Genomic DNA, 19,007 nt, shown 5'->3' with positions numbered 1-19,007 from the left:
TAAGTGTGAAATAGGTGGAGGTGAAACCATACTTAGATTAAAAGACTTTTATAGAATATCCCTTTTTACAAAGAATAAGCTTAGACCAAGAAGAAAAAAAGGCAACGAATGATAATGAAATGCATACACCTTTATTTAAAGTGCAGCACCATGCCTCATGTTACATTGAGAAGCTGAAGACATCACTTCCTCGGTCACTTTACCCAAACAGCGGTTACACTTGGGATTTCTCGAAGGCTTCTTCAGACAGTTACCTGTACAGGCAGCACATTATAACTCTATCAATGTGTTGCTGGAAATACTGCACAGGCACAGAGAGAATATATTGCTGCTGTTGGCAAGAAATCGTGCTGTACATTTACTTGCATACAGACAGCCCAAGTAATCATCTGATAAACCGTAAGGACTTCTATATTTAAGGATTAGCTAAATTTGGCTTTAGAGAAATCCATTTCTGGGTGCTGTTCCATGAACCTTAGAGAAAATACAAACATACATTATTGTGGTTAGTGCTCTGGATTATTGATGGAATCTATAAACGTATCTTAGTAATAACACTGTTCAGTTGCAACACAATAAACGAAGACTGTCCCATAAGGATACACACACATGGGGTAGCAGGTATGAAGTTTAAAGGGGTTATCCAGCACTACAAAAACATGGCCACTTCCCCCCACTGTTGTCTTCAGTTTGGGTGGGGTTTTAAAACTCACTTCCATTGGAGTTTAATTACAAACTGCACCTGAACTGGAGACAACAGTAGGGGAAAAAGTGGCCATGTTTTTGTAGTGCTGGATAACCCCTTTTAAAGGGACTTTCAGCTGTAATTCATGCTCCAAATAGCTGAAACTGCTATATGATGGGCACAATGCGTTTCCCAGACCTGTCTGTGGCTCCAGAATATATATTTTTTTTTTTTAAAGTTTTTCTAAGTTCTGGAAGCCCATACAGATCTATAAAGAGTACCAAGTGTTTCCTTGATCTAACAGCATCTAAATGTCAGCAGTTTGGAAAATGAATTGCAATTGACATATTATTTAATCAATTAGTTACATTGATCTCTGCAGCAGATCCTGCGTGTGTGAATGTACCCTTATATCTGAGCTCAGCAGATTTATTTCAACATGTCAGAATTAAGCAATTAGCTGACAAACTAGTGTCTGCTTCTTAGGGTCCATTTACACAGAAAGATTATCTGACAGAATCTGCCAAAGATTTGAAGCCAAAGCCAGAAACAGACTATAAACAGATCAGGTAATAAAGGAATAGCCTGGGATTTCTTCTCTTAAATTCATTCCTGGCTTTGGCTACAAATCTTTGGCAGATAATCTTTCTGTGTAAATGGACCCTTATGATGCGTTTACACAGACAGATTTATCTGACAGATTTTGGAAGCCAAAGCCAGGAATGGATTTGAAAAGAGGATAGATCCCAGTCTTTCCTTTATGACCTGATCCCTATTTATAGTATGTTCCTGGTTTGGGCTTCAAAGATCTGTCAGATAAATCTGTCTGTGTAAACGCACCATTAGTCAGCCCCATTACACAGGGTGATACCTGCCTGATTTGACAAATCAGGCCATGTTATATAGGGAATCTTGGCTCTCCAGCTGTTGTAATTTTACAACTTCCATCATGCCTGAACAGTCAAGGCTTTGTCTGTCCAGGCATGATGGGAGTACTCCCATGTTCCCTACCCCTTGTATAGGGACTTAGAGTATCATCTGCCCTTTAATTAGCAAATGATAAAATCTGCAGCAAAGATAGTACGTGGGAACATACACAAAGAGCGGATCCGCAGTGGATTTCTCACTGTGGATTGATTGCCTGTAGTTTCTATAAGATACTCTGATAAGGAGACTGACCCATTAACCCCCCCGCCGGCCGGAGCATACTGTACCTGCTCCACGATCCGGCTTGCTTCAGAGGTTCTCTGATGGATATCACGCTCAGCCAATCAGTGCACTGCCCCGCTGCAGTGCACTGATTGGCTGAGCAGGACGTCCAGACACCGGGAGCCCCCAAAGCAAGCCGGAGCAGGAAATGTATGCTCCAGCCGGCGGAGGTTGATGGGTTGATCTCATTACCTACTCGCAGCGGATGTGCCCTGTGTTTGTACCCTAAAAATGTTTTCCCTGCTGAAAGGGTTGATGGCCCATCCTCAGGATCCTCAACACCCCTCACCAATCAACTGGTAAAACCACAGAACCTACACTACACAGTGAATGGGGCAGGAAACCATGCATCATTCATTGTCTGTCATCTCTGCAGTGAATAGGAGCTGAGTAGAAATGAGCGAACCTCGAGCATGCTAGAGTCCATCCAAACCCTAGCTTTCGGCATTTGATTAGCGGTGGCTGCTGAACGTGGATAAAGCCCTAAGACTGTGTAGAAAACATGGATATAGTCATTGGCTGTATCCATGTTTTCCAGACAACCTTAGAGCTTTATCCAACTTCAGCAGCGCCAGCTAATCAAATACCGAACGTTCGGGTTCGGATGGACTCAAGCGTGCTCTAGGTTCGCTCATCTCTAGAGCTGAGATTCAGTAACCCAGTGCATTCACTTCACAATGAAGGGCTTCTGACTAGAGACGAGCAAACCTAGAGCATCCTCGAGTCAATCCGAACCCGAACTTTCGGCATTTGATTAGTGGTGGCTGCTGAAGTTGGATCAAGCCCTAAGGCTGTGTGGAAAACATGGATATATAGTCATTGGCGTAATCCATGTTTTCCAGACAAACTTAGAGCTTTATCCAAGTTCAGCAGCCCCAGCTAATCAAATACCGAACGTTCTGGTTCGGATCCACTCGAACCCGGTTCGCTCATCTCTACTTCTGACTCTACTCACCACAGTGACTTCCATTGGCAGGGTCGGACTCCAGGAATCCTTACTGTTATTGGTTTGAAGAAGCTGTGGCATTCTACTGCGCCACTGCTACAAACAGTTTGGTGTTTTCAAGTACTAAGTGACTTGCAGCCAATAAAAACATTGAAAAGAAGGCTTCAGCATTTACATAAGCACCATGGCTTCTTCAAACAGCTGATCTGTGGGGGTGTAAACTAGTAAGTAATATCCAATTATATTTAAAGTCCCACAGTATCTGGAAAGTACCGTATTATTCTTATGGTGCCATTTACACAGAACAGGTCAACAAGGTTTTTCTGTAAAATACTCACATGTAAATCTAAATTGAAAAATCCGCAGATTTGATATGTCAAAGACATAATTGTGGATATGTACACTTAGGAAAAACATTTACATGTGGTTACACAGATTTTCTGCTAGGAAAAAACCAAAACCTTCCTGTGTAAAAGCACAATTTCAAAACACTATGTCGACAATAGGGGTGAAAAGATAAAATATCTGGTAAAATCTGTATATGTCTCCAGCTGTTTCAAAGTGTGTATCTGTGCACCGGCAAAAAGTACCAAGAAAAAGTTTAATTCCCCCTATGTGTCCAGTAACTAGTCTCACACGCTCAGTGGGGTGATTGTGCCGGTACTATGCAGGTCAGCCAGTAGGAATCAGTAGACTCAGACTGTATTCACATGTCCTTGATATACTGGAAGTATATCACCGAATGAACACTTCCTCTCACAGGGAGCTCTGAAACAGCTTAAGAGATACGCTACTGAATTGACATGGCTGCATTAGTTCAGGAGAGCAGAGCTTTAGCTGTTTCTGAGCTCCCTGTATCATAATGGATTATGATGCAGAGTCCCATAGTCCTTCATAGTCAGCATTTAGACGATATAAAACCTGTAGATGTGTGAATGCAGCCTTAGGCTATGTTCACATTTGGTATGAGACCAGCTGTTCTGCGACCTGGCCGGTCTCAGAAAAGATGATCTTTAGCACCATTGAGTTCTGATGCGGGCGAATCCATGCACACCCGCATCAGAACTGCACACTATGGAGCGTGCGGCCGGAGCCACACACTCCGTAGTGTGCACTCAGAGTTCTCAGTGGCAATTATTCAGTGAATAGCGGCCGCAGAAAACTGACATGTCAGTTTTCTACAGCACCGCTAGGGATCCCAGCCGGAGTGTATACCATGTGTATACAGCCCAGCCAGGATTTCCTCGGCCTGCAGTACAAAGTAAGCTCCGTACTAATCAAGGCCGTTGCAACAATGGCCGTGATTAGTACCGAACTTACGTTGTGTGAACATGGCCTTAAAGAGGTTGTCCAAACAATGTATTGCACCCATACTACACTGAGAATGGAGCCAGAAGCTCTGTAGTGTATTGAAGAGAATATAAGCTGTTGCTACAGTAGCCAGTGCCATCTCCTGGCCCTATTCTTGCAGAAAATGCCTTTAATATAACATCTAAACTGGATTATGCTAAACTATATGAATAAAGAATAACTTTTTACCATCTCTGTATAATCATACAAACCATTAGGGTTCAGCGTCACTCACTTTTTCAAGATGTCCTGCTTTTTCTGTTCATCTGAAGTGGGAAGGCCCATAGACTTCTGCCTCTGATCATACATCATTTTTTCTACCATACTGCGAGTTTCTCCATCTAAATCAGAGAGCTGGAATATATATACACATCTGGTGAATGGAGACGTGTAACATAATAGGTGATTGAGTGCACAAATACATGGATGGCTTTATTTTTACCTTAGAGTTTTCAGGATTGATTTTCTTGGTATTAATTTCAGGCTCTGTCTTGATTACACGACTCCACCACTCCATAGTGTTAATCTACAAGAAACTCAGGGTTAGCAATCAAAAAAAAATTGAAAATCTCCAACCAAAAACCATCTTTATAATTATATTATTGGGGACAGCTACATGTTTAGATTTAGTCAGAACGGGAAACTTTCCATGCCATGGCTTGCCACTCATAAAATTACATATTAATTATTCTTTAAACAAGTAAGAACGGTCCTGCTTCCAAGAGCTTACAATCTATGAGGAATGGGGTTAAAACTAAAGGGCAGAAAGTGCTTTATCTGTACTGTTGTGCGGAGAGATCAATGAAACACAGAAGATTGTCGTCAGAAAAAGACCACTTGGTCCATCTAGTCTGCCCTTTTACCATTTTCCTTCTTATTAACTTAGGATAGATAAAGGTTTATTCCAGGCAGATTTACATTCAGGTATTGTGTATTTACCAACCACATCTGCTGGAAGTTTGTTCCAAGCATCAACTACTCTTTTAGTAAAGTAATATTTATTCACATTGCTTCTGATCTTTCCCCCAAATAACCTCTCACTGTCTTCTTGTTCTTGAGTTCAGTTTTTTTTTTCTAAAAACACTTCCCTCCTTAAACCTTATTTAGTCCTTTAACATATTTAAAGGTTTCAATCATGTCTCCCTTTTGTCTTCTTTCCTCCAGACTATACAGATTCAGGCTATATTCATCAGAACTCTGTGGCTGCAAATATTATCCGGCTGGTACTGCAGTTCCAGACAGAATAATCTTTTCAGAGACCGTCTGGGTCCACGTAAAGGCCGGTCGCTTACTATGTATGAACATAGCCTTAGGATGCGTTCACACAAAGAGGTTTATCTGACAGATTTTTGGAGCGAAAGCCAGGGATGGATTTAAAAAGACGAAAAGTCTGTCTTTCCTTTATGACCTGTTCTCTGTTTATAGTCTGTTCCTGGCTTTGGCTTCAAAAATCTGTCAGATAAATCTGTGTAAAAGCACCCTTAGGGAATGTTATAAGCCTCTCTAGAGATGCGTTTTTAGGGCACGCCTAAACTGTGGTTGTTGGGAATGCGTCTTATGGTACGTTTACACAGAGATTTATCTGACAGATTTTTTAAGCCAAAGCCAGGAATGGATTTGAGAAGAGGAGAAATCTCAGGCTTCCTTTATGACCGGTTCCTTCTTTATAGTCCATTCCTGGCTTTGGCTTCCAAGATCTTTCAGATAAATCTCTCTGTGTAAACGCACCATTAGGGTCATTCACATGTTCCAAAATTACTGTCCATGCACAGAATGTGTGCTGTGGACCAGAATTCTGAACTCTTGGTATTTTCGAAACAGTTTAAAGCATATCTGTCATTAAATGTCGTAAATGTCACTTTTCAAAAATCAAAACGATCATAGGTTTTATTAAGCAAAAGAGTTTTTCCTTCTGTACTCAAAAAGCTGTTTTGCAGCCTCCCCCCTCACTTTAGAAGGAGCAGGATTTCTACATTCATTATGCTCTATGGAGGGGGGAGGGGCTGAGGGGGATGAGTGAGCACAAAGGAAAAAAGGCAGCACATCATCCTGCAATCTTCTCTCACCAAGTTTCCATCTGTGACCTTTCTGTCCTGTGAATCCAGCGTTTTATTTGCCCAGTCTCCAAACTGTACAGCTGCCTGTATGCCTCACCTGCTCACTCATCTCCCCCAGCCCCTCCCCCTCATAGGTTATAATGGACACAGAGGAACCAGTCTTCACTTTGCTCCTCTGTATAAAAAAACAGGTTTGCCTGATAATGCACAGATAAGATAAAACCTATTAGAGTTACTTAAAATCGCTTGTACTATTGATTTCTGCAATAAATGACAGTTACACTTTAATTTTCGTGTCCATTCTGTGCACGGAACATATGAATGACCCCTAAACTGTTTTGAGTATCACATTTCAGAAAACGGGCTCAGCACAAAATGCTGAAATGAAACATTTGGATTAAGGAGGATTCAAGAACATAGACACTGGGCAGAATAGTAGACTGGGATAATGTAGAAGATTTCGGCGTCAGCACCCTGTGACAGGTGGTAATAGCTGCTGCCATTCCTGAGTTACAAGATGGCACCGGACAGAAAACTACACTTCCCATCATGCATCTCCTTGATTTTTTCCTGCCCACTGCTGTCATTACTATTGCACAGTAAACATAGGACTGTTTTTTTTTTTACTGATTTTGCATCACATCACCCCAGTATGTATTAGCAGAGCTGATGCACGCATGGTGTAGCTATGTGCTGCATAATGGGCTTCTGTTTACAGGGGGGGGGGTTCTACTGCAGGTTTAGATCTCTGCTTGCTGACTGTGAATGGATGGAACTAGAATGTTTGCAGACTTTAGTTCCATCCAAACCTAGGCTCAGGAATACATGTAAGTCTATAGAAGCAGCACAAGTCAATAGACAGCTGGCCCCCGGCCCCCAGAGAGATTATCACATGTCCTGTGTCTACAATGGGAGGGAGGAACAGCAAGCAGCATGTTGTCAGGGTGGACATAGAAAAGATGAATTTAGACATTCAGAGCGGGTAAATGAGGAAAAAAAAAAAAACAAGGAAAGGGTGAAAGATAGGTTATACATGTATATTCAACATATTGGGAAGGGGGATTGTTTAGAATACTGTTTTTGTTACACCGATAGCCCCTTTAAGAGGTAGATGTATGCCTATGCCGGAAAAGCACATAAGTACTATATGCAGTGCATTCAGAAGAATCAGTTAATTATGTATCCTCACCTTTTCTAGATGCACAGTCACCACCTTGCCATCTTCTATTAACCAGGAACACTCCTCTACCTTGACCTCATTGAAAAGTTCACCATCAAGCACAGGCTTTTGACCCTTAAGTCCAATACTAAGTTTTCTCCGACGAAAATCCACTACCACATCCTTACTTTTGAGGCGGAAGGAAACGGGGAATGGAATAATTAACTGTAAGGAAAAAATAAAAAACAGATGAGCATCAGAAGATAGTAGCTGTGGGGATTCAAGCTGAGACTTTTATTAATAAGGGACTGATATAAGGTTTTTTAATATGGCACTTTTTTGTTATTCATTTATAATGCAAGATAAGCCGAATGGATGATATTACAAAACTGTGGAGGAAAAAACGGACGTGGATTAGCTAAAGGATGGCTTCAGTGAAAATATGGCACGGCGCACATATTAAGTTAAAACGTGAACTTAGATGGGCTAATCTTGACAGGGTAAAGATGCCCCTGAGCCTTTGCCACTTCCAACACTGGGAATTTGCAGGAACAAAATGTAAAATTAAAAAAATAAAATAAACTTTTTTGGGGGGGAAAAAAAAAAGAATTAGAGGCCTTGCCAAAGATAGAATCCCTACCAATTATTAAGTGATGCCATACTATACCATCATACCACCACTTTATAAGAAAAGAATAGATACTGACACCTCATACTTACATCCACTTCAGAAAGGGTCTGGGTCCAGCGATAGTTGGGAAGATCTGCTCCATTGCCTGAATTGGGCTTGAGCTTCCCTTTGTCTTTTTCATCTTCTTCCTCGTCCTCCTCCTCATTATCACCACCCTGTATAGTAAGAGAGTGTAAAAGTCAGACGAGAAACTAAGTTCCATTTTTTAAATATAAAAGCATGGTTATTACACTAAGGTGAGGCAACCCTTGCTTACCACACATGGTAAATCAGATGTCTATCTATGTCAGGGGTGAGGAGCCTCCGGCCCCTGAGACCTCCCGATGCGGCCCGTGGCTCCCCTGTGATGTGCACCTCTCTGGTGGGGAAGGAGTCGGCATACACAGCATCTTTCTGTGTCTGTGACGGCTGCCAGACACAGGAGGATGCTGTCTGTGCCGGCTCCTTCCCCACCTGAGCGGCGCACGTCTTCCTTCTCCTGCGGGCCGCGCGATGACGTCATTTCATCACACGCCACCTGCAGTGGAAGACCACCACAGGCTAGAGGAGAGAGAAGAGGACCTGGGCAGCGTGGGAGCGGAGGAAAGGTGAGTGTGATGTTTATTTTTTTATTGGGGACAGGCACTGGGGGTTGACTAGGCTACCAGGGACATGACTAAGGGAGGGTTAACTGGGCTACTAGGGACATCAGTATTGGGTTAACTACAGCTACCAGGGGCATCACTGGAGGTTAACTCTGGCTACAGGGCATCACTAAGGATTCACATCAGGTACAAGGGGCATTACAGAGGGTTAACTACCATAGCAGGGGCACAAGGGGAACAATACTTTGCCATGCCCAAGTTGCTGCAAACCCACGCTACTAACTGCCACACACAGTATGCGGCCCTCAAATGATTTTATTAATGCCCGACCGGCCCTCAACATGGAAAAGGTTCCCCACCCCTGATCTATGTGATACAGTTAAAGGACAACTCCCATGAAAAACTTTTTTCCAGTAATTGAAGCACATTACAAAGTTATATAACACTGTAATATACTTCAATCACCTGTCTGTCCTCCTTCCCTATCTTTTCCCCCCTCAACCCCCCACCAGGAAGTGTAAGAAACTCCTTCATACCTAATTACTGTCGTCACCAGGCTCCTCTATCAGCTCCTTCTAGTGACGATGTGTCATCAGCAGGAGGGCTGGGCTAACTCCTGTTACACCAGCCTCCCCCTCCCCTGCCTGGTCAGGTGACTCAGCTTGCCCAGCTCCCATTGGCAGAGCAACTGTAAGCCATCTGACATTCTGCAACTCAATAATGACTCGTGACTGACTCCCGGCACATAACCAGCTACAGGACCCCCTCCCCCATACTCCCTCCTAATGCCGAGTGGACTCAGTGAGCGAGTGAGTCATGTCACTTGCTTATCTTTCTCCTCACTCCCGGCATGTCAGCTACACAGACCCCGTCTTATCTCTCCCCTGCTGCCCTGACCTAATTAGGGACGGCGATCCTGCAGAATGTACACTACAGTGAAGTGAAAGTATGTGTGTGCAGCTTCAGTGTGTGTATATAGCAGCCTGACTGAAGAGAGCCAGAGAGGGGGTCATGTTTAGTGTATGATGGGAGTTGTAGTGAATGGAGCGGCAGGCACTTGCAGTGACACAGCAGGGGGCTGGCTTGTCACAGCAGCCAAAGTGCATCATGGGAAGCTGAAACCAGGAAGCAAGGAAGAAATGAAGAACAAGACTAGAAATCAGAAGGTACACAGACGGTGGGAAATTCAAACAGTGACAGCTCAGGAGGGATGATAAGTATAAAAGCTATGTTTCTGATTGGTTTTTTGTTTTTTTTTTCTTAGCACGGGAGTTGTCCTTTAAAGGGGTTGTCCGGCGAAAAAAAATTATTCACAGAATAACACACATTACAAAGTTATACAACTTTGTAATGTATGTTATGTCTGTGAATGGCCCCCTTCCCCGTGTTTCCCCCCACCCACGCTAGACCCGGAAGTGTGGTGCATTATACTCACCGCATGTCGTGTCGTCCACGGTCTCCGATCGTCAGCAGTGACGTCTTCTTCGGGAGCTTGGCGGATCTTCCCGAGTGCCGGCCGCCCTCTGCAGCGTCATCCGAAGCTCAGCCGCGATTGGCTGAGCATAACTGTGCTCAGCCAATTGCGGCTGAGCGGCTGATGACGCGGCCACGTCATCAGCTGCTCAGCCGCGATTGGCTGAGCACAGTTATGCTCAGCCAATCGCGGCTGAGCTTCGGATGACGCTGCAGAGGGCGGCCGGCACTCGGGAAGATCCGCCAAGCTCCCGAAGAAGACGTCACTGCTGACGATCGGAGACCGTGGTCGGCACGCGACAGGTAATGTATAGCGCACCACACTTCCGGGTACACGGGTGGGGGTGGTGGGACACGGGGAAGGGGGCCATTCACAGACATAACATACATTACAAAGTTGTATAACTTTGTAATGTGTGTTATTCTGTGAATAATTTTTTTTCGCTGGACAACCCCTTTAATGGGGTTATGCACAATTAGCTACTTTCCCAAAGAAACAGCGCCTCTCGTACTCAGTTTGTGTATGGTATTGCAGCACAATTTTACTGAAGTGAATAAAGCAGAGTTGTAACGTTACAGGTGTGGCTGTGTTTTTTGGAAAAAATTTAGCTATGTTTTTACAATCCCGGATAACCTTAAAGGAGAAGTCCGGCGAAAATTATTTTTTTATATGTTATTACTGATGGAAAGTTATACAATTTTCTAATGTACATTAATTATTGGAAATGCTCATATACTGCTATTTCCCTTAATTTAGTGTACCAGGAAGTGTTAGAATTCTCTCAGAAGCAGTGACGTCACGACGAAAGGTGTAATTCCTATGGAGTGTCCAGCAGGGGGCGCACTATATATAGAAGTCAATGAGTACCATTGACTTCTATATATAGTGCGCCCCTGCTGGACACTCCATAGGAATTACAATGGATGTGTATGTAATGTAATATACAGTGTTTTTGATTGAATACATTTATGAAATACTTTGGGGAGCAAGTGTCCTTGCTCCCCAAAGTATTCAATAAATGTAAGCAATCAGTACATCACAGTAAGCCCGCCGCTACCGAACGCCCGCCGCTGCCCCCACTGCCGCCGCTGTGGACTACTCTCAACTACTACTCTCCCCACCTGCTCATAGCATGTGCAGGTGATGGGAGAGTAGTAGCCGGGTTATATGGCTGAGATCGCCGCCGCGATGCCGCGCAGGGGAGCCGCACATCACTGCAGCTATCATCCCCCCTCCTGCTGCTTCCTTACTCTATGTGATAGCTGACTTCCTGCCCGGCCACCACTCTCCGTTCACACGTGCCGGCGGCCGGCCAGGAAGTCAGCTATCACATAGAGTAAGGAAGCAGCAGGAGGGGGGAGCGGAGGGGGATGATAGCTGCAGTGATGTGCGGCTCCCCCTGCGCGGCATCGCGGCGCCGATCTCAGCCATATAACCCGGCTACTACTCTCCCATCACCTGCACATGCTATGAGCAGGTGGGGAGAGTAGTAGTTGAGAGTAGTCCACAGCGGTGGCAGTGGCGGGCGTTCGGTAGCGGCGGGCTTACTGTGATGTACTGATTGCTTACATTTATGGAATACTTTGGGGAGCAAGGACACTTGCTCCCCAAAGTATTTCATAAATGTATTCAATCAAAAACACTGTATATTACATTACATACACATCCATTCTAATTCCAATGGAGAGTCCAGCAGGGGCGCACTATATATAGAAGTCAATGGTACTCATTGACTTCTATATATAGTGCGCCCCCTGCTGGACACTCCATAGGAATTACACCTTTCGTCGTGACGTCACTGCTTCTGAGAGAATTCTAACACTTCCTGGTACACTAAATTAAGGGAAATAGCAGTATAGGAGCATTTCCCATAATTAATGTACATTAGAAAATTGTATAACTTTCCATCAGTAATAACATATAAAAAAATTATTTTCGCCGGACTTCTCCTTTAAGGGTGCCTTCACACCTACCGTATCGCAGCAGATTTAACTAAATGAATGAGCATAGCATCAAATCCGCACTTACAAATCCGCTGCGGATCCGCAGCGGATTTGACAGTGCGGATTTAATGCTGTGTTCATTCATTTAGTTAAATCTGCTGCGGATCCGCAGCGGATTTTCTGCTGCAATATGGTAGGTGTGAAGGCACCCTAAAGGAGTATTCCAGGTCCCAATCCACTCCTTACGGTCCCGGTCTGCCTGGCTGAGTGGCAGGCAATAGAGACAGGCGGCAGGGGCATTAAAACAAGGGCTGGAATACCCTTTAATCTGCCATCACTTTCATAAGTTGCCTGCAAAGGAACTCCCATCTCCAGGAACACAGGAATTATGGAAAGGTTTAGCCAATTATATATAAAGGAGAGGAGAAGAGTAAGCTTGAGCTGCATACCTGCTCACCTAATGTAAGCACATCACTATCATCCGGGAGGATCACCATTGTGAATGAAAAGTAAATCAAGGCTTCTAAGTCATCTTCAGTGCCGGTCACTTTACTAAATATGCAAATTATGAGGTTGGTGCACTGGGGGTGGTACAACAGCCCTCAGTGCAATTATCTGTCCCGCTCCTTTTCTTGGATATTCATCCAGCACTCTGCAGTAATGAGTGGACTGGAGTGACATCACAACCTCCATATTCATGAAGAGGGTTGGGCGAATCAGTGCACAGTAGATAGTCCTGACCCTCAGTGCACCAAACCCCCTAGTTTGCATATTAAATAAAGTGAAGATTTTATGCTAGTTGACCGTCTTTAAACAGTTGTTACTTTGACCTAAAATAACCTTTTGATAATATGACAGTCTTCACTGTGACTGCGGCCTAGATTTATTAGTCTGCCACAAAAACCTGTCTCAATTCAGATAAACTTTTATTTCTCAAAATGAGCTGTGATTTATTGCTGGCTGACCAACATGAGACACATGAAATGAGATCGATATATCTGGCGCTGTGTGTTCAATAGACCCACCTACCCCCTGAAACAGAATGAGAAATAACTGCACAAAAGACAGGCAGGGGCTCAATAACGGCAGAGAAAGCCCACCACTTTACCTTCTGTTTCTCTGCATTTTCACCTTGCATTTTCTCTTTTTCTTTCTCTCTTGCTTTGTTCTAGAGAAAAAAAAATCGTTAACAAATAGGAAGTAAACAGCAGAAAACAATAACACCAAATTTAGTAACTAACCAAAACATTTTGAAAAAGTCAGCATTTTCAAAAAATTTGAAATACTCTGCTTGTAAGAAAGACAGTCATTGTACATGATGCATCAGATTTAGGCCACTTTCTCACATCTTTGTACTTTTTCCAGTTCTAGGGCATCCCTAGTACAAATCAGTGCACAACTGAACGGCATACCCAGATGAGGCTGCACCAAAGCTTTAAAAAGGATCATGGGAGTTCCGTTATCAGAATGACAGCAAGGCTCCCATTGTAACTACTCAGAGAAGAAACACGTCTCCTCCAGGTAGTTAAACCCGTTACCATGGTCAAATCATGACTCTGTAACATGTGGAGAAGCCACTAACATCTGTCAGCATTCCGGCGACACGATTGCTGGCTGCTGATGGGTATCCATAACAGCCAGGGCTTTCTGAATGCCCCCAAGCATGCCATGTATTTGCTTCTGTGCTGGAGGCATGCTGTATACACTGCACTACAGTACCAGGTGCACTACTAGAACTAGTGAAAAGTTAAAGCTGCATACCACATTATTTATTTGTCCCCTGGAATCAGGGTGGTGCATATACTTACCAATAGTGATCAGTGTCCCATGGCGCTGCTTCATTCCAGTGCTACGGCGCTTTTTAAATCCCTGCGCACAGTGATGTCAAAGCTCATCTGACCCTCTTCTTTCCTCAGGGCTGTTGAAGGCTGGAAGTCGGAGCCTCCAAGGCATCTCTATGAGAGCGCTCTCGCAGAGATGCATTGAAGACCCTGACTTCAGGTCTCCTTAGCTGCAGGCCAGTCGACGAGGTCAGGTGGGCGCCCGCAGGATTTGAGCTGCGCTGCAGGACCGGAATGAAGCCTCTCTGCAGGACACCAATCATCGGTATATGTGCTAGCCTGCAGTTGGGGCACAAATAAAAAAAACAATGTGGACTGCTTCTGTAATACAAAATGTATTGAAAGGACAATAGGTTAGGATGATCCGTAGTAACTCACAACCTAATGGCCACACTACCTGGTCAATTTCTTTCTGAAGTTTGTCAGCCTCTTCATCCGTGAGTTCTGTGATTCGTGGCTCTCCAGGCTCCATTGCCTTCTGTTTCGCTGCCTGCTCATGTTGCAGTTTCGAAGCATTCCGCTCCTGCTGCTCAGCTGCCTTCTGTTCCTTAGCTGCACAGGCGACTTTATTGTGGTGGTTGAAAGCATCAGTTATTAACTGGAAATACATCAATACAGTTATTGGTGAATATGGAGAAGAGCTAAAAACTCCCCGTGTCCACTAAGTGAAGCATTTTTTACCTTTTCAGCTGCTCCAGAGTCCCCACCTACAAAAAAGTCTGTTTTTCTTCTTAGAAAACTGAAGAACGTATTAACCAACTGAAAAAAGATAAAAGGTGCAAGGTTAAAGGGGAACTCCGGATAAGAAAAACTTGTTTTCTATTAAAAGTACATTAAAAGTTATTTAAATGTGTCTATACAATGTATTACTGTATCTCTACGGTTCTGACACACTGACAGCTGATAGACATCCAGGAAGTGAAAAACATGGCCCCAGTGCCAATTCACAGAGCTTATTACAGGGCCTGGGCCGCCCTGTTACAGAGCTTATTACATGGCCCACGCCGCCCTGTTTCAGAACTTATTACATTGCCCAAGCTCCCCCCATTACAGAGCTTATTACAAGGCCCGAGCCATCCTGTTACAGTGCTTATTACACGGCCCGAGCCGCCCAGTTACACAGCTTATTACACGGCCCAAGATGCCCTGTTACACAACTTATTACATTGCCCAAGCTCCCCCCATTACAGAGCTTATTACAAGGCCCGAGCCATCCTGTTACAGAGCTTATTACAGGGCCTGGACCGCCCTGTTACAGAGCTTATTACACGGCCCCAGATGCCCTGTTACAGAGCTTATTACACGGCCCGCACTGCCCTGTTACAGAGCTTATTACAGGGCCCGAGATGCCCTGTTACAGAGCTTATTACATGGCCCGAGCCGCCCAGTTACACAGCTTATTACACGCCCCGAGATGCCCTGTTACACAGCTTATTACACGGCTCTCGCACTGATCACATATTACACTGGGGATACCTGCCTGACATAATCCTGCATAATAGGACCTTAGTACCTACTTAGCCACTTCTAGTTCTTTTTTTTTATTATCTCTTGACTAGTGTTGAGCTGATCTGTCAAAATGTTCAGGTTTGGCAATGTTATCTGAAACCAAACGCTTTGCATTTAATCCCCCATGGCTGCAGAAACTGGATGCCGCCCTAAGGAGTCCTGGGAAACACGGCATTACCCTGTATTCATGTTTTCCTTGCAGCCCTAGTTAGACATCCAATGTCTTAAAGGGAACCAATCACCCAGAAAATCAATGTAAAGACAAGGATATGTGCTGATAGATCACCCAGCACACTTCCCAAATATGCCCCTGTAACCTCTGTGCCCCCCTCAATTAGACAGTAATCTTACTTTGTTCAGGTCACGCGCTGTATGTAAATTTTTGCTAAGTAGTCCTGGGGGGCGTATCTAGTCACGGTCCGGGGGCGTATCTAGTCACGGTCCGGGGGCGTATCTAGTCACGGTCCGGGGGCGTATCTAGTCACGGTCCGGGGGCGTATCTAGTCACGGTCCGGGGGCGTATCTAGTCACGGTCCGGGGGCGTATCTAGTCACGGTCCGGGGGCGTATCTAGTCACGGTCCGGGGGCGTATCTAGTCACGGTCCGGGGGCGTATCTAGTCACGGTCCGGGGGCGTATCTAGTCACGGTCCGGGGGCGTATCTAGTCACGGTCCGGGGGCGTATCTAGTCACGGTCCGGGGGCGTATCTAGTCACGGTCCGGGGGCGTATCTAGTCACGGTCCGGGGGCGTATCTAGTCACGGTCCGGGGGCGTATCTAGTCACGCCCAGAGGGGCGTGATTCGGAGGCTTGCGGTCCAGTGACGTCATCCGGCGGCTTGCGTTCCGCGTCGCGGCCGCGCCGACGTGTTCGGGAACCCGCGCATGCGCAGTACGTCAGCGTCGTCTCCCGCCGTACTGCGCATGCGCGGGTTCCCGAAAACGTCGGCGCGGCCGCGACGCGGAACGCAAGCCGCCGGATGACGTCCCTGGACCGCAAGCCTCCGAATCACGCCCCTCTGGGCGTGATTACAGCCCCAGACCGTGACTACATACGCCCCCGGACCGTGACTAGATACGCCCCCGGACCGTGACTAGATACGCCCCCGGACCGTGACTAGATACGCCCCCGGACCGTGACTAGATACGCCCCCGGACCGTGACTAGATACGCCCCCGGACCGTGACTAGATACGCCCCCGGACCGTGACTAGATACGCCCCCGGACCGTGACTAGATACGCCCCCGGACCGTGACTAGATACGCCCCCGGACCGTGACTAGATACGCCCCCGGACCGTGACTAGATACGCCCCCCGGCCGTGACTAGATACGCCCACCGTGACTAGATACGCCCACCAGGACTAGATACGCCCACCAGGACTACTTAGCAAAAATTTACATACAGCGCGTGACCTGAACAAAGTAAGATTACTGTCTAATTGAGGGGGGCACAGAGGTTACAGGGGCATATTTGGGAAGTGTGCTGGGTGATCTATCAGCACATATCCTTGTCTTTACATTGATTTTCTGGGTGATTGGTTCCCTTTAAAGGGGTTATCCAGCACTACAAAACCATGGCCACTTTCTTCCAGAGACAGCCCCACTCGTCTCCAGCTTGGGCAGGGTTTTGCTGCTCAGTCCCATTGAAGTGAATGGAGCTTAATTGCAAAGCGCACCTGAACTGGAGACAAGAGTCGTGCTGTCTCTCAAAGTGGCCATGTTTTTGTAGCACTGGATAACCACTTTAAAAGTAACCAAATAAAAACAAATACGTTGAACGGATAGAAAAAACGTAGTGTGAACCCAGCCTAAGGTAGTTAAGTGTCAGGGCCAGCTGTACTTCACCCATCATCGGGGCTGAAGCACTGGAGACGGGCCGCCCCCAGTGGGAGGAATCGCCCGCCCCTCTATGACGCGGCTCCGTTAGTGCTTTAGCTCCGGCCCGGTATCCTTGGATATAACAGCGCCCTACAAGGGAACTGGACCACGGTTCAAAGAATGGACCGCGGCGCCGATCTATCCGTGGGTCATGTTAAAGCGAATGTACCTGATCGTACATTCGCTTTTACTGTACACTGAACTATTTTACTATGGTGAGTGGATTGCAAAGATAATGAAGCGCTTTGTTTCATTGCTGTAAATTAGCTCACCTCTAAATGTGGCGTAATATAGTAGCGGCAGATCATGGGGACCAGCAAGATCTATGGCGCCGCCACTTATGTGTATTGTGACATTGGAAGCTTCCTATATAGGGCTGGGTTCACACTATGTAAGGGCTCGGCCACACTAGCGTTTTTACATGAAACTGACGGATCCGTTCTTTTGTAAACGGATTGCTAAAGACGGATTTGCTAACGGATAGCCAAAAATGTTAGTGTGTCCATTTATTTTAGTAAAATTAGCGGAAGCTTGCCATCCGTTTGCTTCCGTTATCATCCATTTGTAATTCCGCTCGTGTCCGTTTTTCAGTTTGTTCCTTCCCAGAAGAACTTCCTGTCTTCTCTCCCCTTCTGCGCATGCTCCGACTAGAAAACGGAATGGGACGGAAACGGATTAACCTTCCCTTTCGATCCGTCACTATTGACCATCATTATAAGAAAAAAAATGGATTGCATCGAGAGTTCCGTTTTTTGAAAAGGGGGGAAAAAAAATACCGCAAACAATTTTTCGTCCGTTCAGAAAAACGGAACTGGAACGCACTGAATGCTAACGGAGCACTATAAAATATCATTGAAACCTATGGGGATTATAACGGATATGACATTTTCCGTTTCACTTTCTCTAAAACGGAAAAGGATGACGGAATGGTGCCGGAAGGACGAACGCTAATGTGAACGTAGCCTTACATGTCTTCCATCACGCTATTGGCTCAATGACGGCTGTCATTATAAAATACGGCCGTCATTTCTATATAGCGTGACCCTGACTATGAGACACACCAGCAGCTTCAGCACATCCGGGGCCGCCATGGGAGCCCAGGGGTGACTGTTATCCCGCTCCATACACCGCGCTACACTCCCGAACCTTCTATGACCAGTACCGGCTGCAATGAATGAGCTCAGTGCCCGGGGCCGCTCACCTCCTGCACGCCGCCCTCATGCTGCTGAGCCATAGCGAGCAACATCGCATCAAACCGCTCATCCTCCGCCGCAGCCATCCTGCTCTGTCCGCCGCACGCTGCTGCACTGTTTCCGCGTAACGTGAACGCTTTAGCAATCAGCCAATCAGCGTAAGCGATGAGTTACACTGACCTCATTGCTATGGCGACCCAGCCGGTACAGGCGGCGTTCTGTACAAAGGTTTATCTCTCTATGGTTTTAGGTTGGACGGCATTGGTAAAAAAAGATCTGTGTTATCCAATCAGAGAGCAGCTCTAGAAAGTTCTATTGTTGCCGGCTAAACGTTTCCCTGTAAGAGATCTCAGTATGCTGTAGCTGTCAAACTCGCAGCTGTCCAGCTGTTGCAAAACTACAATTCCCATCATGCCTGGACAGCCAAAGCGAAGCTTTGGCTGTCCAGGCATGATGGGAATTGTAGTTTTGCAACAGCTGGACAGCCGC

At 45.7% G+C, this 19,007-nt stretch overlaps 1 protein-coding gene across 1 annotated transcript; it reads right to left on the bottom strand.

Moving 5' to 3' along the window:
• Positions 1-109: 109 nt before the first annotated feature.
• NUDC (nuclear distribution C, dynein complex regulator) lies at positions 110-18,681 on the bottom strand. Its single transcript, XM_069972604.1, has 9 exons — positions 18,527-18,681; positions 14,621-14,698; positions 14,337-14,537; positions 13,207-13,266; positions 8,127-8,252; positions 7,437-7,631; positions 4,633-4,716; positions 4,426-4,544; positions 110-474 (listed from the first exon to the last, which is right to left on the bottom strand). The coding sequence occupies exons 1-9, from the start codon at positions 18,602-18,604 to the stop codon at positions 423-425; spliced, it is 993 nt and encodes a 330-aa protein (XP_069828705.1). The 5' UTR covers positions 18,605-18,681; the 3' UTR covers positions 110-422.
• Between the last annotated feature and the right edge of the window lie 326 nt (positions 18,682-19,007).

This window comes from Dendropsophus ebraccatus, chromosome 5 (genome assembly GCF_027789765.1).
Source record: "Dendropsophus ebraccatus isolate aDenEbr1 chromosome 5, aDenEbr1.pat, whole genome shotgun sequence".
NCBI classification, from domain to species: domain Eukaryota; kingdom Metazoa; phylum Chordata; class Amphibia; order Anura; family Hylidae; genus Dendropsophus; species Dendropsophus ebraccatus.
This window is presented reverse-complemented; position numbering and strand designations above follow the sequence as displayed.

Bases quoted from the DNA above. Each gene is read 5' to 3' on its own strand.
- NUDC (XM_069972604.1), bottom strand. From the start codon at position 18,604: ATGGCTGCGGCGGAGGATGAGCGGTTTGATGCGATGTTGCTCGCTATG. The intron at 8,253-13,206 runs GTAAAGTGGTGG...CTTACTATACAG, and splicing joins AAAATGCAGAGAAACAGAAG to GGTGGTGATAATGAGGAGGA. The intron at 4,545-4,632 runs GTAAAAATAAAG...TATATATTCCAG, and splicing joins TCAATCCTGAAAACTCTAAG to CTCTCTGATTTAGATGGAGA.